General features: G+C 39.8%; 1 protein-coding gene across 1 annotated transcript in view; it reads left to right on the top strand.

The window, feature by feature from the left end:
* FRMD3 (FERM domain containing 3) overlaps positions 1 to 21,851 on the top strand; it is a 294,060-nt gene that overhangs the window by 161,462 nt on the left and 110,747 nt on the right. Inside the window, exon 3 of the mRNA XM_024753892.1 lies at positions 9,587 to 9,629. Within this exon, the coding sequence (XP_024609660.1) occupies positions 9,587 to 9,629 (43 nt within the window). The remainder of the gene's footprint in view (positions 1 to 9,586; positions 9,630 to 21,851) is intronic.

Here is a 21,851-nt window from a genome sequence, read left to right as displayed (position 1 = left end):
GGCCATGGCTCATGGGCCCAGCCGCTCCGCGGCATGTGGGATCCTCCCGGACCAAGGCCTGAACCCATGTCCCCTGCATCGACAGGCGGACTCTCAACCACTGTGCCACCAGGGAAGCCCATGGTGATATATTTTTAATGTATAAAATTATTGAACCACTATGTTGTACACTTGAAACTTTTTAAAAAAATTTTTGGCCACACCCTGTGACATGTGGGACCTTAGTTCCCTGACCAGGGATCAAACCCACACCCCCTGCATTGGAAGGCGGAGTCTTAACCACTAGACCTCTGGGGAAGTCCCGAAACTTTTTTAAAAAGGCAGACAAAAGAATAAGTAAGGCTGGGAAATGCCATTTTATCTCTGTTTGAGTTAGAAAAAATGGGAAGATATCCAATGTAGGACAATCTTTCTCCTTTGTGGTGGGAACTTCCTGGGTTTGGTTCAGACGAAGGTAGAAATTAATTAGAGAGGTAAGGTTTAAGTGCCATCATTATAAAGAGAAGCACTCACTGGAGGCTTCCAGCAGGGAAGAGCATCAGAGCTGAATGGAGACGAGCAGGTTTGGAAGTTTCAATATAACTTTAAAGACAGTTTTTAAGTCCAGCTGGGAAGAGGCTGGAATGTAAGTATGAGTATAGTGTATCACTTGGAGAAACAAAAACAGTAGAGATTAGGAAATGACAGTGTGAAGCAGACCTATTTCTTTTTCATTCATGCTCCAGCAGATATCTTTCGGAGTTCACTTGTAATTGTGTGTTATGGAGGTAATGATGAGTATCTTAGGCAGCTTGGGCTGCTACAAAAAAATACTGTAGACTAGGTGCTTAAACAGGACATTTATTTCTCACAGTTCTAGAGGCTGGATAGTCCAAGAGCAAGGTGCTGATGGATTTGGTTCCTGGCAAAAATTGTCTCTTAGGCTTTCAGGTGGCTGCCTCCTCCCTGTGTCCTCACGTGGCAGGGTGGTGGGTGGGAGGAGCTCAAGAGAGAGTTCTGGTCTTTCTTTGTCATCTTACAAGGACAGTAATCCCATCGTGTGGGTCATACTCTCGTGACTTCTTTTTAAACCTTATTACTTCCCAAAGGCCTTACCTTCAGGACTATCACATTGGGGTTAGGGCTTCAGCATGTGGATTTGTGGTACAGGGGCACATTCAGTCCGTAACAAAGAGGAAGAGTTATAGTTATCTATTGCTGCGTAACGAGTCTCCCCAAAACTTTAGTGGCTTCAAGCAACACAATATTATTATATTTCAGGATTTTGTGGGTCAGGAATTTGAGCAGGGCTCAGCTGTGTGGTTCTTCAGCTCTGCATGGGATTGACTGGGCTCACTCAGCTGATGGCTGGTCTGGTCTGAGGTTGTCCAAGACATCTTTATTCATATGCCTGGTACCTCGATGGGGATGACTGGAAGGTGGGGCTTGGGGGCCCCTTCCCTCTGCATGTGTTTTTGGGGCCTCTCCACATGGCCTTTCCAGCAGAGTGTTTGGACTTCTTACATGGGTTCCAAGCACAAGTAGAACCATTTACCAGATAAACTGTACAAAGAGAGTGGGTTGATAAGTTTTGGACATGTTGAGTTGGGATGACTGTGAGATGTTGAGGTAGAGAGGTTTAGGGTATAGTTGAAAGTATTGATCTGAAGCTTACTGAAAAAGTTTTAGGGCACGGATGGAGATTTTTGGAGCCCATGGGGTCCTTACTACTTTAAAGCCCTGAGAAATAGATTGCAGTGCTGAGGGAGAGAGTATAAACGGAGAGGAGAATCTGAAAGCTGAAGAACATCTATATTTTAAAGGATGGTCCAGAAGGAGAAACCTGCAGTGGAGACTGACCAGGAACATACAGAGCAGAAAGAACAGAACGAGGAGAGAGAGACATTCTGGAAGCATATGGGTAGTAACAGAATTAATGAAAAGGAATGAGCTGCAGTTTCAAATATCAAGAAGAGGGAAGATCAGAGGACATTACTGCTCAAGTGCTAAGAGCACTGACACCAGGAAGATGGGGTCAAATCCTGTCCCTGCCATTTGCTGTTTGTATGACTTTGACCTTAACCTGTGCCTCAATTTCTTTATCTGTAAAATGGGGATACTAAACGTATCTACGCCATAGGTGGTTGTTTAAATGCATTACTCCATATTATCAACATATATAACTTATCTTTTTACTATTCCATGCTTTAAACAGTTTGAAGATCCATGGGTCTGGCGACTAGGAAACCTTTGACTTTAGAAAAAATTTGGCTGATAGTGTTGTTAAATTTATATGACATGACAGCAAATGTTACACAGTGGGAAATTCCATTGTAACAAGCATGAAGGAATCCCATAATTTCCCTTATGATTGCATTTGGTATTTTACTGTACTTTAAGAGGCACAGCAACAAATACTTTTTACAAACTCTATTGTATTTCAGACCACTACTAGCTTTTCTTTAAGTGTGCATTATGGATTTCTTGGATGTAGAGCAGAGGTTGGCACACAAGGGTCAGGATGGCCCTCATCTGTTTTTCTAAATAAAGTTTTTTTGGAACACAGCTACTTCTATTCATTTCTGTGTCTGTGGCTGCTTTTATGTTCCAATGGCAGAGCTGAGTAGTCCTGACAGAGACCATATGGATCACAAAGCTTAAAATAATTACAATCTGGTCCTTTATGGGAAAAAAAGGTGCTTATGCTTTCCTGTTCCCTGCAGTGTTTCTTCTCCTCGCAGTTACTTCTATTTTGCTCATCCTTAAGAACCTAGAAAGCAAAAGCAGTTACGACTGAAGGAGTGAAAAACACCGTAACAAAGCCATGGAGGTTTTCTTACGTCGATTGACTTACGAACGGACAATAACTTTGAGTATGCCTGATCTGCAGATATTTTTGTTGCCGTAGATTTTATTGAAACTGGAGTGGAAACCATTGTTCCTGGGAGTGAAATAACTAGGGTCTAGGCTAACTTTATTATCCAGAACACTGTTAAGGCTGCATTCATTTCGATGGCGTTGTTTTTTCCCCAGCAAAGGCTGAAGGGCCTAGAAATGGCATAAATTGGCTAGCTAATGCAGCGACTGAGTTACTTTGGGGCTTTGTCCAGGTGAGATGTGAGAATCAGGCCATCTTTTCAGGGCTATGATGGGAATTGGTCAGATTTTGGATCTGGTTACTATTGAGGGGAAAAACAATCTCCTGTTTGGGAAGGTACATTCATTCTTGTTTAAAGCCCCATTGGCTATTTAACACATTTCTTTAGTCTACCGATTACTTTGGTGTAGGGAACCAAGGGTTTTGAGAAAGATAACAGAGGGGTGTGTAATTTATTCTGTAATCATAGGCTGGATCAGTTTCAACAGAAGCCCAGCATTGAGGATAACTAAGTGTTATATTGTTTACTTTGGGGAGCTTTTGTTTTTTTTTTTTTTTTTTTAATCTCAGCAGCTACCAAATAGAAAATCAATCTACTTAGTCATAAATCACTAACTCACACCCACACTCTTTTTCCCCAGACAAGCCAAAATTAGAAAGTATGAAAGAAGTGCATCATTTCTGTGATGGGGTAGAGAAAAATGATCTCTTAGGGCTAAATGCAGCAGCAAAATTAAAAAGAAAGAAACATTTGTCGGCAATGTTCTCATCCTTCACTTCATAGTATGTGGAATGTGAGAGCTAAAGAAATCTTAGGGGCTTTGGAATCTGCTAACCCCAACCCACAAGATCACAGAGAAGGAAATCAGGGCCTAGAGGATTTAGGCACCTGTCAACTTTTCACCTCTTTTGTGTAGCTATCTTCTACTCTTCCTCTTTTTCTTCAAGCTACTGTCAATCAAAATATATTTGTTCTAAGAAATGACTTGAATTGTAGTCAGGCTAGGTGGTCAATACTGAAAACAGTACTAAATTGGGACCCCTTACAGGGCATGTGCAAGTTACCAGGGCTCAAGCCTAAGGTGAAAGGAATAAACGTTGAATAGAAGAATTTAAAATACCATGGAGGGCAGTTTTTGGTGGAGAGTTAGGGAGGCTGTCTTTGGTTCAGTTCCTAGAAAGCAGAACCTGAGATAAAAATCCAGTTTTATTAGGAAATGCTCCCAAGAGAAGATGTTAGGAGAGTGGGGGATTGGACATGGAAGAGAAGGGTGTGCAAGTGTGCGATGTTGGGCAGAGTCAAGTAGAAAGTAACTTAGGCCCAGTCCCACAGAGGAGCTCAGGAAGAGTGTAGGTCATGCCTTAGAGATGTCCCAGCTAAGGGAGCAGAGGTATTTATCCTCCCACATCTGTCAGTTATTAGTTAAGAGCTGACTTCTTGTGGGATTGGGGTGGGGGTAGGTGGCAAGGTTCATTCTCTACCTCGAAATGGATTCCAGTAACCTGAGAGCAGCCTTCTAAAAAAAAGTCAGACAAAAGGGAAAGGGGATCTGGGCTGAGCCTTCACACACCCTCCTGCAGGCACCTTCCTGATACTTTCAAATCATGCTAAGGATGCATCCTCTGGTTCCTCTTTCTCCCGAAGCTCAGTAAGTAGAATCAATGATTGGGTATTAGCTTCCTTAGTCTTTGCAATTTTTATGCTAAATAAGAGTTGAGGAAAGGAAAGTTTCAGCCTCAGATTCAGATATTTGGTTGGCACGTTTTCCTTTCTTCCTCTCTCTGGGAATATCAGTTTTCAGCAAGGAAACAGACTTAAAAAGATATCATATATTCCAAGTAGCAATTGAAGGGGAAAATAGCAATGTGATAGATGTTCTAAGCCTTATATCTAATTACCAAGCACACCACATCATGGTTGTTATTTTCTCATGAGCGTGTAATCCATCTGTACAGACAGTCTCAGCAGGAGTTGTTGGTGTAGTCCAGACTCAACTTCATTGCCCAGCTCTTAACTCTAAAAGGAAGAATGAAAGAAGGAAGGAGAATTATATGTTCATGTAGAGCAGAAGGCAGGTGGGGTGGGGAGGGAGAGAGGAAGAGAGTGACAAATGTGGGCTCACCACCATGGCACCAACTTAGGAGTCTCAGTGAACGGGAGGAAGATGGGAGCAGCTGGTGTTTATTGAGCCTTCACTACGATCCAAGCTCTGTTCTAAGGGCTTCTAAATGAATTAACCCATTTAAACCTCACGATGATGCTGTGAGGAAACAGAGGAACTTGATGGAGGTCACACCACTCACTAGTAAGTGGCAGAGCTGGCATCTGAATTCAGGGCTGGCTGGCTCCCGAGTCAGATGGCACTGTCAGCCCTGGGTGCGTGGCTGCCTTTGGCATCTGCCTGTTATATATGAAATTCTTCCTCTTGAGTCTAAATTACATGAAATCCACTTTTATTCTCTGGATAGAGCTTAGGTTTTTCTTTTCAATTGATTTTTAAATATTTATGTAATGCATGAATACATGTAAAAATTTAAGTTAAAATATCACAGATAAAATGGAAGTCATGGTTTTCTTTGACCAACACCACTAAATTCCTGTTCTCTCCCAGTTACCCACCTCACTGGATCAATTTAGTAGCATTTTAGATGTTTGAAAATACATTTAGATGCTTGTTATGTATTCTTTGAAAATATATGGTAGTGTTTTGTACTTTCTACTTTTTAAAAGAAAACACATTAAGGGACTTCCCTGGTGGTCCGGTGGGTAAGTCACTGTGCTGCCAATGCAGGGGGCCCAGGTTCGATCCCTGGTCAGGGAACTAGATACCGCATGCATGCTGCAACTCAGAGTCTGCATGCCGCAACTAAGAAGCCCACATGCCACAACTATGAAGTCCGCATGCTGCAACTAAAGATCCCTCATGCCGCAACTAAGACCCGGCACAGCCAAAATTAATTAATTAATTAATTAATTTTTAAAAAATAAAACAATAAGATGCTATTAAAAAAAAGAGAAGACATTAATTGTATGATACCATAGTTCAGAGGTTCTCAAACTTTCTTGGTTTATGGCTCTTTCAGTATCTTAGTAATTATTTCATGGTGCCCTAGGTCAAAAGGATATTTAACAGTTCCATCTAAATAAGAGTTAGATCCAGACAACTTAGTATTTATGTCCTAACATAGCCATTATGGCCTTAGTAGACATTTAAAACATTACACACATGAAAAGAGTATTTTCAGTTTATTCTTAACCATAATTACTTACTCATAGGCAGTATGTGCTTATTGGACACTCCATGGCTCTCAAATCCTGGGATCAGATCAGATGCTACCACACTCATTGCCTGTTCCACACCTATTTTTGCACGGTACTCGTTTTCAATCACAGCAACCACTGGAAACCCAACTTTGCAAAACGGATGACATCAAAAGGATTATAATATGTTCTAATATTGGAACTGTGGACCTCCTTGAGCTCATAGTTTGCACGGTGTCCAGCAGACGTCTAGTATGGCTGCACTTCCCTGGGATGCTTCAGTGCACAATTTGGGAACTAACTCTGGCCACAGTTATTAATTTTGCAGTTCACTTTTTTCATCCCAAACTGTGCCTTAGGGATTCAACCATGTTACATATAAAGATTTACCTCCTATAAAACACTGCTGCAGAATTACCCAGAATTTATTTACCCATTTTATTTACCCATCTTCCTGATTATGGCCATTAATGTTATTTCTAATATTTTGTAATTTTATATAATATTGCAGTGAAAATTCTGGTTTTTTCCTCTTTGTTCACATGGCCAAATTAGAGAATAAAGGAATTGCTAGGCCATAGGCCAGTCAGGTTTTTAAATTTTAATACATACTAATAAATTGAGCTCTTTGAAGAAATGATTTTCTGTAATCCCTTGAAACAAGATTACTGCTGGCTTATTTTTCTTAGGACTCTATACCCTATGACTATCCCATTGGGGAAGAATAGCTGTCTTGGAAATGTATATAGTGAGTGATTATATTGTAGGCAAAGGTAATTGAGAGGCAAGGGCAGAATATGAATAGGCTGAGAGGAAGAGGAAGGTTGGAGCCGATCAGAAACTGCAGGGCGTATTTTGTAAGACAATGAGAAGACCAGTTCATTTAAAGTAAATAATTTATGTAGGGCACAGATGGCAAATACCTTGCGGCATGCCTTAAATGTTTCCTCCCCCTCGGTGGGAGACATACTCAATCCATCATGGCACAGCAGACGTAACCAATCCATCACCGCACTCATTGTCCCTAAGCCTTCACACAGTCTTGGAGTTTTCCTCACAGCTCTGGGAGATTAGCACCAACTAACTAGTGTGGGCACACAAAATGAAACTTACCTGTCATTCCCGGAGGCAGTGAGAAGGTGGAGAGGTAGGCTGAAGTTAGGCAGAGAAGGGCTAAGGAATTTAAAGAATGCCAAACGAGGAGAATTTGGAAAACTTATTTATATTTCAGACTTTATTAGCAAAATGACTGGTGATCCTCCTTTGTGAAACAGTAGCAATAGTTATTGATCTCAGGCTGCTGTTATTTGTTTTCATGCCTTAGCTCTAAATTATCCTATTTATTTATTTCTAGGAAAGTAATTTAATCACCAGAGGCCCCTCTTATTATTCTCTTCCATGTGTCCCATATATTGAAAGACGTGGTCTACCAATGAAACTGTACTTATTAAGTAACAACAACAGCAACAGCAAACAAGCATTCGTTGAGTATTTTTCACGTGCCAGGCACTGTTTAAGCAACCTTACGTTTATTAACTTTTTATTGACTTTTAAAATCATCACAACAACCTTACAAGGTAGGTACTATTACTATTCCCACTTTATAGTTGTGAAATTGAGACAGAAATTAAACATTCTGCCCAGGGTTATATACCTAGTAAGTGGTATAATCAATATGCCTTTCTCACTGTTCAATTTTAACTGTGTAAAGTTGAAGCATAATTTCTGATTAGAAGGAGATAACCAAAAGTACAATGGTACCAAGGGCCAAGAGGATGGGGGGAATGGGAGTTATTGTTTAATAGTTATAGAGTTTAAATATTACAAGATGAAAAGAGTTCTGGAGATGGATGGTGGTGATGGTAGCACACCGTTATGAATGTATTTAATATCACTGAACTATACACTTAAAAATGGTTAGAATGGTGAATTTTATGTTATGTATATTTTACCACAATAAAAAAATCAGGGTTCCCAACATGAGTTGGTATAATTTTGGCCAGAAGCAAAGAAATTTGCTATATTAGTTTGCTTGTGCAACATGTCAAGGGTAAATGCATGGTTTTCTGGCAGGTTCTTCATTTAGAAGAGTTAGATTTATTTTAAATAGCCAAAAGACCCCCATTCTTGTTTAAAGACTTGCAGAGATCTGAAACCCAAGATTGGAGACTACTGATTGGAACACTCAATTCTCCAGCTCCTGGGGAGGTAGGGAGTGTTCAGCAAGGAGAATAATACATTTTAGAGTGAACCGATCTGTTGGGAGGCCACGTGCCTGAGGTTAAGGGCCTGTGCTATGGAATCCCACTGAGCACTAGCTTCACCATTTCTTCCCTTTGCCATTTCCTTGGGAAGTTCTTTAACATCCTGAGCCCAAGATTTCTCATCTGTAAATAGGGTGGTAGTGATAGCTCATGGAAACTCTTGGAAAGTCTGGCACTTACTGAGCGCTCAACAGTGCTAGCTCCTGTTAAACTTTATGGCTATGCATTTACATCAAACAATAGGGATAATACAGAACCTTGAGGCTTACTGGATGCCACAAATGAGATAGAGTGAGGTGTAAGTGCTCAACTGACGGTAAGTTTCCTCCTCTTCTTTCGTCTCCAGTAATCAGCAGGGAGTGGGTGCCCCATAAGTGAGGCGTCCCTGACATCTGGATGGATACCCATTGGCACCCCTCTTATCTTTATAAACTTCTGGTGTATAAAGTGATGCTTCCTGACGTTCCTTAAGCAGCTTCAGGGGCATCATGGTTAGTGATATCAGAGGCTGCCCTGATCTCGGCATGTCGAAGTGACCTTCACTCATGGTGTGGAGAGAGCTAGGCGCTGGGGCCAGCATTGTGTCTGCTTCAGATACCTGTCAGTAACACGATTCTGAGCTATTCAGGACTTTGGGCTTCTTTGTTTTGTGTTGGAGCTGATTTTGCTTCTTGATGACCTCAGGCCTCTGAAATAAGATATTTAAAATAATATGTTCCTCCCTACTGTGAAGGAAGAATTGCCTCTGTGTGTGACAGAGCTAATGCTGGCTTGGCCCACTGTTAACCTGAAAGGATGCTGCTGGACTGTGACTCGTAGAGGTCACGGATGTCAAAGTCTTTAGCCATCTGTGGTTTGCCCAGAGCAGTGGAGCTCAAAGAATCACCTAGGAGCCAACTAGAGCCACTGGAACATCCAATTTAAGTGCATGTTTTCTCCCTTGTCCTTCTCTCCTAGCAACTGTATGACTCAAATACTACTTAGAAAGTTTTAATTCTCTGTAATTTATACCCTTGCCTGTGGTATTATTATTGCCAATTGTTCATGTTGATCTTTAGAGGGTGGAACCCTGAGGAATATCTATGGGGAACTGAGGCTGTACTTTGGAAAAAGAATATCTTTATTAAATTCGTTTTAGTTATTAAGTATGCATCACATGGTCCAGCCGTTTGACCCACAATCTCTCTCTTTTTTTCTCCCCAGCACTGGCTTGAACCTAACAAGTCCATCTCCAAGCAAATGAAATGTAAGTGTCAATCTGTGCATTCACTTTTGCTATGAAATGTCCAAAGATAGACTCTACTTCTTTACAAAGTTTCTCCTGCCAGGGAGGAAATGGATGGAGTTGAAGATCTGGGGGTTGGGGGCTTCTGCCTCCCAGGGAGAGCTGTGTAACTTCTCTCTTATTTGTTGGCCTCGGTCCTCCCTGCAGTCACTATTCCTGTAGCTGCCTGTGTCTCTCACCCACCCCACCATCTTACCCTCGTATTTCATATTCGAACAGGGGTATTGGTGCCTGGTTCCCTTTGATTGTTGGGGTTGCTAGTAAATGGTTCAGGGTGGGAGGTCAGTCTTGGGGGGTCAATGAGAGAGGCAGGTGTATTTTGAAACTATGATCTTGCTGCTAACTTTACTGAAGATTGTAGTATTCTTTTCCACCCCTCAACCTCCCCAATATATTTTTCTGGGTAATAGCTTTCAAGCTCTGGTGTTCTGAACTGCCTTTTTTCCCCCCATGAGCTCTTGGAAGACTCGGCTAGGGAAACATCTCCGTAGAATATAGAATATCTGGTCATGCACCTGGGGCATTGTGAGGAGGGTGTTGACTGATGGTCCTGGGTGGCATGACGTTTTGTCCTACTCACCCGTGCCAGGTTGTAGTCAACCTGTTTTTATTTATGGTTTAGAGGAGAGCTTCTGAAATGCACCTCAGAAATTCACTGCCTGCCCTGAAATCCATTTATCCCTTCATGTCACCGTTCCCAGGGCTCTGAAATATAGGCGATAAATCAGTTTCTCATCAGAGATCAGGTTAGCGCATATTATGTCATTTGTCATCATTCAAGGGATTCTTTTCTTTTTCAAATATGAAGAAATTATTCGGGGCAAGGTTTTTAAGTGGGAGAAGGAAGAAACTGAACATGGATGGCAAACTAGTAACCAACATACCTATTCCTTAACTCTCTTCTTTTTCCCTCCCTCCCTCTCCCTTTTTCTCTCTTTTTCTCTCTTTGTCCTCCCTCATACCTCTCTCTGTCTGCCCCTTCCCATTCTTCACCCATCTCTCTTCCATCTCTCAAGAGCAAACTGGCCAGTTCAGGACACACAGCCAGCCAGGTTGTTCAGGCTAACACCCAGGGCTGCTGTGGGTGATGGGTGCTGCAGAGAGAGGGCAGGAAAGATATGTGAGATGCAAACAGGGGCAGCAGTGCACATGCAAAGTTCAGAGAGGTCAGGCTCTTGGGGTGAAGCTGGAATAGAGTTGGGACAGACATCCCAGAAGAAGTAGCAGAACAGAATTATCAGGAAGCTTTGTATAGAATGATATGTAGGATAGTGAGAATGAACTAACTTGTCTGCGAAAAAAAATAGCTCATGTCTGGCTTTTATCCCTTAGCTACAAAGTTTTGATATTTTTGTTAATATATTTAAAAATATTTAGATAATTTTCCAGTACACTTATTTATAGTAAATAGTTCTTTGACTTTTGTTCTTAAATGTCATGAAATATTTTCCTTAGGGCACACATTTTTGAAATATAACTTGTCTCTAAAGTAAGATGTATTTCAACACTTAATAGAAGAGAAAATTTTATATTGGTGAAGAAGTTTCTGCTTAAGAGCTTTGTGTCTACACATGCTAAATCTGAACAACCAACTCAAGATATATAATATTTTGGGAAGTGTGGCTTCAAAATTGATGTATGACTATTGGCCAGTTTCAATCTAATGACAAATAGAATCTGAATCTGGAAAAAAGAATTGTGTAAAATTCAATTTCTAAACCAGACGCGGTGACTCACTGATTCTAGGAACCAGCAAGGGTCCTACCTGTCACCTAGTCCTCTGTTGTATTGTTAAGAACATTATGATCAAAAAATTATGTAATTTTTCTCAAGATCACAAACCTCGTTTTGTTGTTGTTCTTGATATCTTTTAGTTTCAAGAATTTCTTGTGTTCTTGTGCATATGTCCTGGAAATATTCACTATAATGTAAATTAGAAAAAGTTTAAGCTAGGGCTTATAGACTGTTAACGCAGAAAAACTGGGTCCAACCCTTGGGACTCATCCATGAGTTTATCAACAGGATCTGGTTGCAGAACCCCAGGCAGCTTCCTCTTTGGTTGTGGGTATGCTGTTTATATTCTGACTGCCTTTGAGTAGGCAGTGAGACCGTAATTCCTTGGAGGAAGAGTTTCCTCCATTCCCATCTCCCTCACCAGCGATGACCAACTTTCAGGTCCTTTGCCCTGACCCCATTAAGATCCTCTGACTATGGACGTTCCCAGGGTTGGCAGAAGGCCAGCTATCCTGATTAATAAACTTTGTACAAAGCCATTATTATGTCCTACTAACATTTTTGAAAATAGTTTTTTAATAGTATCATGTTTGTGGTTTTTCTAGCAGTTCAGAAAAGTTTAAACTATTTCCTTTCTCCTCCTGCTTATATCTCCATGCTTACTCCAAAGAGATAACTATTGTTAACAGTATTTTATATATCCTTCTGGGAATTTTTATGTATGTATAAGCTCCCCCAACATATATAAGGCCTTTCCTAAACAAAAATGAGATCAGTCGCTATATATTATTCTTCACCTTGTTATTTTTCTTAATAATTTTAGAGAATTTTTTTCGAAATCAGTGATTGATGATTAGTCTCATTTTTAAAATGGTTTTCTGGTAGTTAATTGTATGCATCTATGTAATTTACTTATTAATGGACATCCACATTGTTTATAGTCTCTTCCTATTACAAATTATGCTGTCATAAACATGCTTATATGTATATTCTTGATCTTGTACATCTGTCCTAGAAATTCCTAGAAGTTGAGTTGTTGGATCAAAAAGTATACACATTTTATATTTCCTTGGAGATAGATATCCATCCAAAGATCTTGCAGTAATTTACTCCACTAATGTTACATGAGAGACCTTGTTTCCCTCAAATCTTGTTGAAGATAGGTATATGAAACTTGTTTTTATGATGACCTCATGTTTATTAAGGAAGAGAAATATATAATTAAAAACAAATTAACTGGGCAGTTATTAACTATCTGTTTTAAAACTGAGAAACTTCTTAAACCAGTCTTATTTCTCCTCTGACCTTAGGAGTTACTTTCAATTTTATTTTTTAAATGAACATATGGTAAAACTGCCTTTATTTTGTTCTACAGCGCTGTGAATTTGTAGCACACAGATAGATTTGTGTCCTCCACGGTCAGGATACAGAACACATCACTCTAAACACCTGTCTTGTGCTGACCCTGTGTCGTCACACCCACCTCCCCTAAGGCTCCACTGACCTGTTCTCTGTCAATATAGTTTGTACCTTTTGAGAGTGTCCTATAAATTGAGCCATACAGCTTGTAATCTTTTGAAACTGGTTTCTTTCACTCAGCATTAATAACTCTGAGATTCATCCAAGTTCTTATGTTTCAATACATGATGCAGAAAATTAATGAGAATAGTTGTCTTTGAAAAGGTCAAGAAAAGTTGATAAACCTCTAGCAAGACTGATGAAGAAAAAGACAGAAGACACAAACTACCAATATCAGGATCAAAAGAGGATCTGTCACTACAGACCCCGAAGAACAACTCTAGGTATGAAGTTCGACAGCTTAGATGAAATGGACCAATTCCAAAAAAACCCACAAATTACCAAAACTCACCCAATAAGAAATACGTAACATAAGTAGTTTTACAATTATTTAAGATACTAGGTTTAAAATCTTCCAGAAAGGAAATCTTCCGCCTACTTGCTGCCATTGCTGTTGCTGCCAGAACCCCTTTTCTTGCTCTTCAGGCCTTAACTAGGAGCTTCTGAGTCTGTGCTGATACCCAGGTATCTCTGAGTTCTGTCCAGGGAACACAAAGGGGAAAATGTGGTGAACTCAACACTGGTTCACTGATTCTTTGAATGCTTGCCTTTGTTTCCAATCTGCCTGCTACTGTTTACTTTCCAGAGACCTTAAATGGCTGCTGCACATATTCTGTCCAGGTTTTATAGGTGCATTCAAGGCGAGAGACAGGGTGGGGTGCAAGTAGTCCATCCTGCCCAGAACTGAAACTTTAAAGTCAACTTTTAATAATTCCTTGTCTACTGGGTAAAAATGCAGATAGGCTACATAATTTACTTGGGAAACATTGAGGGAATATCTTTCTCATTTCCGTGTTCCATCACTGTATATCCCTAAGTACAAATGTGGACTGAGCTGGTGATTTGTTTTTCTTTCAAAAGTACTCAGGTAATAGACTGCCTGCAAACAAAGTGTCAAATGAAATGCATGTATTTTTTTAACATCTTTTTGGGAATATAATTGCTTTACAATGGTGTGTTAGTTTCTGCTTTATAACAAGCTGAATCAGCTATATATATACTTATATCCCCATATCTCCTCCCTCTTTCATCTCCCTCCCACCCTCCCTACCCCACCCCTCTAGGTGGTCACAAAGCATCCAGCTGAGCTGATCTCCCTGTGCTATGCAGCTGCTTCCCACTAGCTATCTATTTTACATTTGGTAGTGTATATATGTCCATGCCACTCTCTCACTTCATCCCAGCTTACCCGTCCCCATCCCTGTGTCCTCAAGTCCATTCTCTACGCCTGTGTCTTTATTCCTGTCCTGCCCCTAGGTTCTTCAGAACCCTTTTTTTTTTTTTTTAGATTCCATATATATGTGTTAGCATATGGTATTTGTTTTTCTCTTTCGGACTTACTTCACCTTGTATGACAGACTCTGGGTCCATCCACCTCACTACAAATAACTCAATTTCGTTTCTTTTTATGGCTGAGTAATATTCCATTGTATATATGTGCCACATCTTCTTTATTCATTCATCTATCGATGGGCACTTAGGTTGCATCCATGTTCTGGCTATTGTAAATAGAGCTGCAATGATGAAGTGCATATTTTGAATGTTTGGTTTTCAGAGTCCTAGCTTTCCGTGCAGGAATGCTGCTATGTAATACATACTTCGTGTCCCCCGCATCGGCAGGCGGACTCTCAACCGCTGCGCCACCGTGGAAGCCCCAAACCTATAGCTTTTTTAGCCTTGTCCCCATGACTGTGGAATGTAGCCCAATGTGTATACATGCAGAGACACACATCAAGAGGACAAAAATTACATGTCCTATAGGATCTATATAACCACACAAATTATACTAGCATGTAAAGGTTTTAAAAAGTTATACACTATGATTCAGAGGTATGGAAATCTAACATTATTTCCCCATGACTGAATTCCACTTGCTGTGAGCCCCTATCTCCTCTGGGGGTGAAAAGTTAATCTTGCCACTTCAGGGTAATTCAGCATCTGCCTGTTTAGTATTTGATCTCTTTCAGCAAATTACTCAGTGAATTCATAGTTTAAACATACTCACTTGAAAGTGCATACCCTCTGTTGGAGTATTTCTTTTCCTCCTTCCCCAAAATGCCATCATGAGGCAGGGGAAGCTTACTTACCATCCACCATGGCCACGAGGGTGACATCTCTCTCATGCACAGTCCTGAGTCCTGAAGGACGCATGTGTCTCATGTGATTTGGCCTCTGGTTGCTGGCATCTTTCCCTACTGCATCCTCTCTGGATGTAATTGGTCCCACTTGGCCTTTGTGCGTTGGCATGTGCTGCTAAGACCTGTGGCTCCTGCCATGGTCTTGACCTTCAAGGCTATAAACTCTGCCCTCTTGTGGTCCCCACTCCATCCATGTCTCTTTCGCTGGTTGCATCTCAGCACTTCTGTATTCACCACTGGGACAGGTAGAAACTGCTTAGCCTCTTCCGTGCCATGCTTCAGCCTCAGGGAAACTCGGTACAGTATCTAGAGGTTCACCCTCTGCTTGAACACACCGTGCTGCCATTTCTTCAGTGTGCTCCAAAGTTCCAAACAGAACACATCCCCTAAACTCTGGGGTTTCCTTGTCTTGCCTCCACACCTCACTCTGTTCGGCCAAGCCTAGTGTGCTGAGGGGTGCTAAATTCCTTCTTATAGCTCCAGAAAGCATCTTAGCCTTCGTTATGTCCTCTCTGGATCTCTCCAAGCTCTCCACCTGCCACCCCTTCCCCACAACTAATATGGCTTTTGCCCTTGGTTATAAGATTAATGTCCTAATGCAATAGCTTTTTTATACACAAGCTACTGCTGTCTCTCAAATGTAATGTAAAAGAAGTGCTATTATTTACAATAGCACTAACAAGTAAAAACATAAATATCTTATAAATAAATATGCAAGATCTATATAAATAAAACTATGAAATTTTACAGTGGAGTTACTGTAGAGTGGATAGGTCAATAAATGGAGACTTCTCATGTTTCTGGTTAATATTAATGAAATCAATTTGTCACAAATTAATACAGACATTCAATAATGTTTCAAATCACAATTTCGGTGAGGTTCTCTATGGCATTTAACAAGCCAATTCTAAGGCTCATTTGCAAAATAAAATGCTCAAAAGTAGCCAATAAATATGCAAAAAAGAACAATGAACAATGATGGGGTTTTTGTTCTGTTAGCAAATCAAGGCCTATGAGCTATAGTAATTACAAAAGCCCTCATGATTAATCTGTTAAACTAGAGAAGGATAATTTTTTAAATTGTGATATTTCAAAAGCTGATCTTGTGCTCAATGGAAAAAATGTAGAATGGAAGTTATCATTTTGTCTCAATATGCTTAACTTTATGTTTATTCAAAATGAGCTCTATACATTATGATAAAAATGCTAGGTTAAAAATACTAAGTAATACTTATAGAATGAAAATTGAATGAGTATAGTCAATTCTGTATTCTTGTTTTTCTTATAAGAGATGATTCAGAGTGCAGTTCAGCCAACATATTCATTCATTCAACAGAAATTTTTTATAACCTTTTGATCTGTTCAGCCATTTCTCCCATCCCCCATCTCTAGCAATCACCAATCAGTTCTCTATCTATTCAGTATGTTTTTGTTTTTAATTTTGTTTTTTTTTTTAATTCCACATTTAAGAGAGGTCGTATGTCTTTCTCTGATTTTTTTCACTTAACATAATGGACCTTGAGGTCCTTCCATGTTGTCACAAGTAACAAGATTTCATTCTTTTTAATGGCCAAATAATATTCCATTGGCAGGAGTTCATTCTTTTTTAATGGCCAAATAATATTCCATTGTGTATATATGTACACCACACTTTCTTTACCCATGCATCCATTGATGAACACTTAGGTTGTTTCCATATCTCGGTAATTGTGAATAGTTTTTCAGTGAACATGGGGGTGCATATATCTTTTTGAGTTAGTGTTTTTGTTTTCTTTGGATATATACCCAGAAGTGGAATTGCTGGTTCATATGGTAGTTCTAGTTTTAATTTTTTGAGGAATGTCCATACTGTTTTCCATAGTGGCTGCATCAGTTAACATTCTCACCAGCAGTGCATAAGGGTTCCCTTTTCTCCACATCCTTGGCAACACTTTCTTGTCTTTTTGATAATAGTCATTCTAACAAGTGTGAGGTGATATCTCATTTCGGTTTTGATTTGCCTTTCCCTGATGATTAGCAATGTTGAGCATCCCTTCACGTGCCTGTTGACCATCTATATGTCTTCACTGGAAAAATGTCTGTTCAGATCTTCTGCCCACTTTTAAGTGGATTGTTTGGTTTTGTGCTATTGAGTTGTATGAATTTGTTATATATTTTGGGTATTAACCCCCAAGATATATGATTTTCAAATATTTTCTCTCATTAAGTAGGTTGCCTTTTATTTTGTTGATGGTTTACTTTGCTGTGCAGAATCTTTTTAGTTTGATATAGTCCCATTTGTTTGTTTTTGCTTTTGTTGCTTTTACTTTTGGTGTCAGATTCAAAAATTATTACCAAGACTTATATCAAAGAGCTTACATCCTATGCTTTCCTCTAGGAGTTTTATGGTTCTATATTCAAGTCTTTAATCAATTTTGAGTTGATTTTTGTGTGAGGTGTAAAATAGTGGTCCAGTATCATTGTTTTGCATGTGGCAAGAGAATTCCCAACAACATTTGTTGAAGAGACTAACACCATTTATTGAAGAGACTGTCCTTTCCCCATTGTATATTTTCGGGTCCTTTGTCATAAATTTATTGACCATATATGGGTGGATTTATTTCTGGGCTGTCTCTTCTGTTCCATTGATCTGTGTGTCTGTGTTTATGCCAATACCATATTGTTTTAATTATTATAGCTTTGTAATAGAGTTTTAAATCAGGGAGCATGATGCCTCCAGCTTTGTTCTTCTTTCTCAAGATTTATTTGGCTATTTGGGGTCTGTTGTGGCACGATACAAATTCTAGGATTAAACATTTTCTGTGAAAAACACCATTGGAATTTTGATAGGGATTTTATTGAACTTGTAGATTGCTTTGGGTAATAAGGACATTTTAATAATATTAATTTTTCCAATCCATGAGCATGGAATATCTTTCCATTTATTTGTATCACCTTCAGTTTCTTTCCTTAATGTCATGTAGTTTACAGCATACAAGTCTTTCACCTCCTTGGTTAAATTTATTCCTAGGTATTTTACTCTTTTTGATGCAATTGTAAATGGGATTGTTTTCTTAATATCTATTTCTTTTTTTTTTTTTAAGGGAACGCTACTTATTTATTTATTTTTTGGCTGTGTTGGGTCTTCGTTTCTGTGCAAGAGCTTTCTCTAGTTGTGGCAAGTGGGGGCCACTCTTCATCGCGGTGCGCGGGCCTCTCACTGTCGCAGCCTCTCTTGTTGCGGAGCGCAAGCTCCAGACGTGCAGGCTCAGTAGTTGTGGCTCATGGGCCTAGTTGCTCCAGGGCCTGTGGGATCTTCCCAGACCAGGGCTCGAACCTGTGTCCCCTGCATTGGCAGGCAGATTTTCAACCACTGTGCCACCAGGGAAGCCCTTAATATCTATTTCTGATAGTTTGTTATTAGTGTATAGAAACACAGCAGCTTTTCACTGTTGAGTATGTTAGCTGTGGCTTGTCATAAATGGCCTTTATTATGTTGAAGTACGTTCTCTCTATACCCACTTTTTTGAGAGTTTTTATTATAAATGGATGGTGAATTTTGTCAGATCCTTTTTGTGCAACTACTGAGATGATCATATTATTTTTATCTTTTATTTTGTAAATGTGGTGTGTCACATCAGAAGTATTTTTTATAATTATGGAGTAGAACACGGTTTCCTAAGGAAAACATCAAACCCAGAAGTAACAAAGCAAAATGCTAACAGATTTGTACAAAATTTAAATGTTCGTACTAGAATATCTGGTTTGTTCACTGAGCAGAGTAGATTCTCAGTAAATATTTGTTGGATGAACGAGTATAAAAATGAATTATAAACAAATTAAAATATAAGCAAAATAATGGGAAGAACATTTGTCAAATATATAAAAAGTAGTAATATGCAAAATATATAAAGTATGATGCTACAAACCCAAAGATAAACAACTCAATAGAAAAATGTAAAAAAAACACGTAGAAGGAATAAAAATAAATGGCCAATAAACTCATAAACAGATGCTCAACATCATTAGTAACAAGAAAAATGCAAATTAAAACAAGATATTTTTGTTTATTATTCTGAGAAAATTCTAAATATTGATAATATCCAGTTGCTGTGGATGAGGGTAACACTTCTGGTGGGAATGTATAAAACTGGTAACGCCATTTGGGAGGGAAATTTGGCCGTATCTTTCAAGATTAAAAATGCCTATCTCTTTTGATCCAATGTCACTTCTGTGAATCTATTGAAAGCAAAATTGATTCTGTAACAGGTATATGTGCAAGGATGTCCACTGCAGTATTGCTTATAACACTGAGAATTGGAGTAATAAAAAGCCTAGAAACTTTGGTAAGGCTAAATAAATTATGTGGAGTACACGTAGTCATTTAAAGGAATGAAACAGACATATATTATTGACATCAAAATATTTTTTAGATATATAGTAGAGTTTAAAAAGCAAGTAAAATTGCACATATAAAATGATCCATTTATATGAAAATAAAAAGGTTATTTTATATGAATATGTAAGTGCACGGAAGAAGGACTAAAAAGATATATACTGACTGGTTACCACTGGGGAAGAGAATGAGGTAGAGAGAAGTGAGGTCCTCATATTTTATTACATATAGTTATATTTTACTCAGATCTCTTACAGTGAGAATATATTCATGTATCACTTGGTAATAAAAAAGAGAAAATAAGAGGAAGCTTTATGCAAAAGTCAGGAAAGGAATAAAGATGGAGAGGAAGAAAAGGAATCAAAGTGCATTAAGCATGTACAATAGAAATAGAGACCTAGATGAAAGAAAGCCCATTTAGTCTTCTAAAGAGGCTCTCTGCTTAATCCTGGCTGGTGCCTGATTAGCCCACCAGAGTAGTTAAGATCTTATTCTTACTCTGTTTACAGGTACTATGCTGCTGCCAAGCTCTGTGAAGGGACAGGGGTTCTTGGAAATGGCTTCTGCATGCAAATCAAGGTGGGGAAGAGCCCCATCCTCTGTGTAACACATGGATTTGATTCAGCCCTAAGAGCAATCTTGAGTCAAGTTGCTGGCTGTTGTCTTTTGTGCTCCCTCCCCTAAGTTACAGTGGTCTTTCATGGAAGCCTGAGACGGCATGTAATTTGTGTCTCTGGTAATGTTTATGAAACTTCATGTTTATGTAGCATTCCTTAGCTTTTCCATAGTCCTGGGGGCTAACCTAATGAATAGGTCCCTAGCTGCTGAATGATTTTGTCAATAGGGAGCATATATTCCTCTGTAGCATAGGCAGAGAATACCAGGAACATAGACTTTGCTCTGGTGTCAGGAACAGGAGAACAGCCACAGGTCCATACCCATTCATGAGGACAGTTGATGCCTGACTCCCAATTCTGTCCTTCCAGTTATTCCCTGTGCTGAGTATTATTAGTTCCGAAGGCTGCCGTAACAAACTACCATACACTGGCTGGCTTAAAACAATAGAAACTTATTCTCCCACAGTTCTGGAGGCTTAGAAGTTGAAATCAAGATGTCAACAGGGCCATGCTCCCTCTGAAGGCTCTTCTAGCTCTTGCTGGTTGCTGGGCAGTCTTGGCATTCCTTCCTCAGCTTGTAGCTGCATCACCCCAGTGTCTGCCTCCATCTTCACATTGCCTTCTCCCTGTGTTTCTCTGTGTCTGTGTCCAAGTTTCCCTCTCCTTTCTCTTCTAAAGGTATCAGTCATTGGATTTAGGGCTCACCCTAATGCAGTATGACCTCATCTTAATTAATTACATCTTCAAAGACCCTGTTTCCAAATAGTGTCACATTCGGAGATTTCAGGTGGATGTGAAATGTGGGGGGACACTACCCAGCTCACTGCACGGAGCACCCCAATTTAGATTTCCCACACCTTTCAGCATTCTTATTTACTCTTTGGGTGACCTTCATGCTTTTGTTTTGTGGCTCATTTTTCCTCCTTTGTGTATGTGTTCTGTTTTTTTTTTTTTTGCGGTACACGGGCCTCTCACTGTTGTGGCCTCTCCCGTTGCGGAGCACAGGCTCTGGACGCACAGGCTCAGTGGCCATGGCTCACGGGCCCCGGGGCTCCACGGCATGTGAGATCTTCCCAGATTGGGGCACGAACCTGTGTCCCCTGCATCGGCAGGCGGACTCTCAACCACTGCACCACCAGGGAAACCCTGGGTATGTGTTCTTCTTTGCTGAACTTGACCATATGCTTCTGACAGTAAAGCTTCATACATTTTACTTCTCCAAACACCCATAGTCTCAGTAACCCCAGCTCTAGACCTATTGGGGCAGCCTGTCCCATTGCCCTCATGCTCATCTAATCAGTTCCCCAGTATTTAGTTTGGAAGATTTCTTTACTTGGTCCATGGCTTACTACAAGGCTAGGCATGTGATCAGTTCATAATAAATGCTTGTTGACTAGAAGCAAAATACTTCTTTTAGGGAGCAGGCAGAAGTATTTAAACTGCTATGTTCTTTAAAAGAAAGCAAAACACACACATCTGAACAAAACGCATTGCATAATCAAGTACATGACACTAAGTTCCCAGTTGCTGTGGAATAGTCTTGGCTGGTTTTGCTCTTTCCAGTTTTCTTTCCAGCTTTGGGAGCAGATTTCTTTTATTCTAGTCACAGCTCAGTACGGTTGGCCAACTTTCTCTTTTTCTCCCAGGTTCAACTATTTCATCCAAAATTTCCATTTTTGATCCTTCTTTCAAAAAGTCCGTGCAGGGCTTCCCTGGTGGCGCAGTGGTTGAGAGTCCGCCT

The sequence above is a fragment of the Neophocaena asiaeorientalis genome, unplaced genomic scaffold (genome assembly GCF_003031525.2).
Source record: "Neophocaena asiaeorientalis asiaeorientalis breed wild unplaced genomic scaffold, Neophocaena_asiaeorientalis_V1.1 scaffold220, whole genome shotgun sequence".
In the NCBI taxonomy this organism is placed as follows: domain Eukaryota; kingdom Metazoa; phylum Chordata; class Mammalia; order Artiodactyla; family Phocoenidae; genus Neophocaena; species Neophocaena asiaeorientalis.
This window is presented reverse-complemented; position numbering and strand designations above follow the sequence as displayed.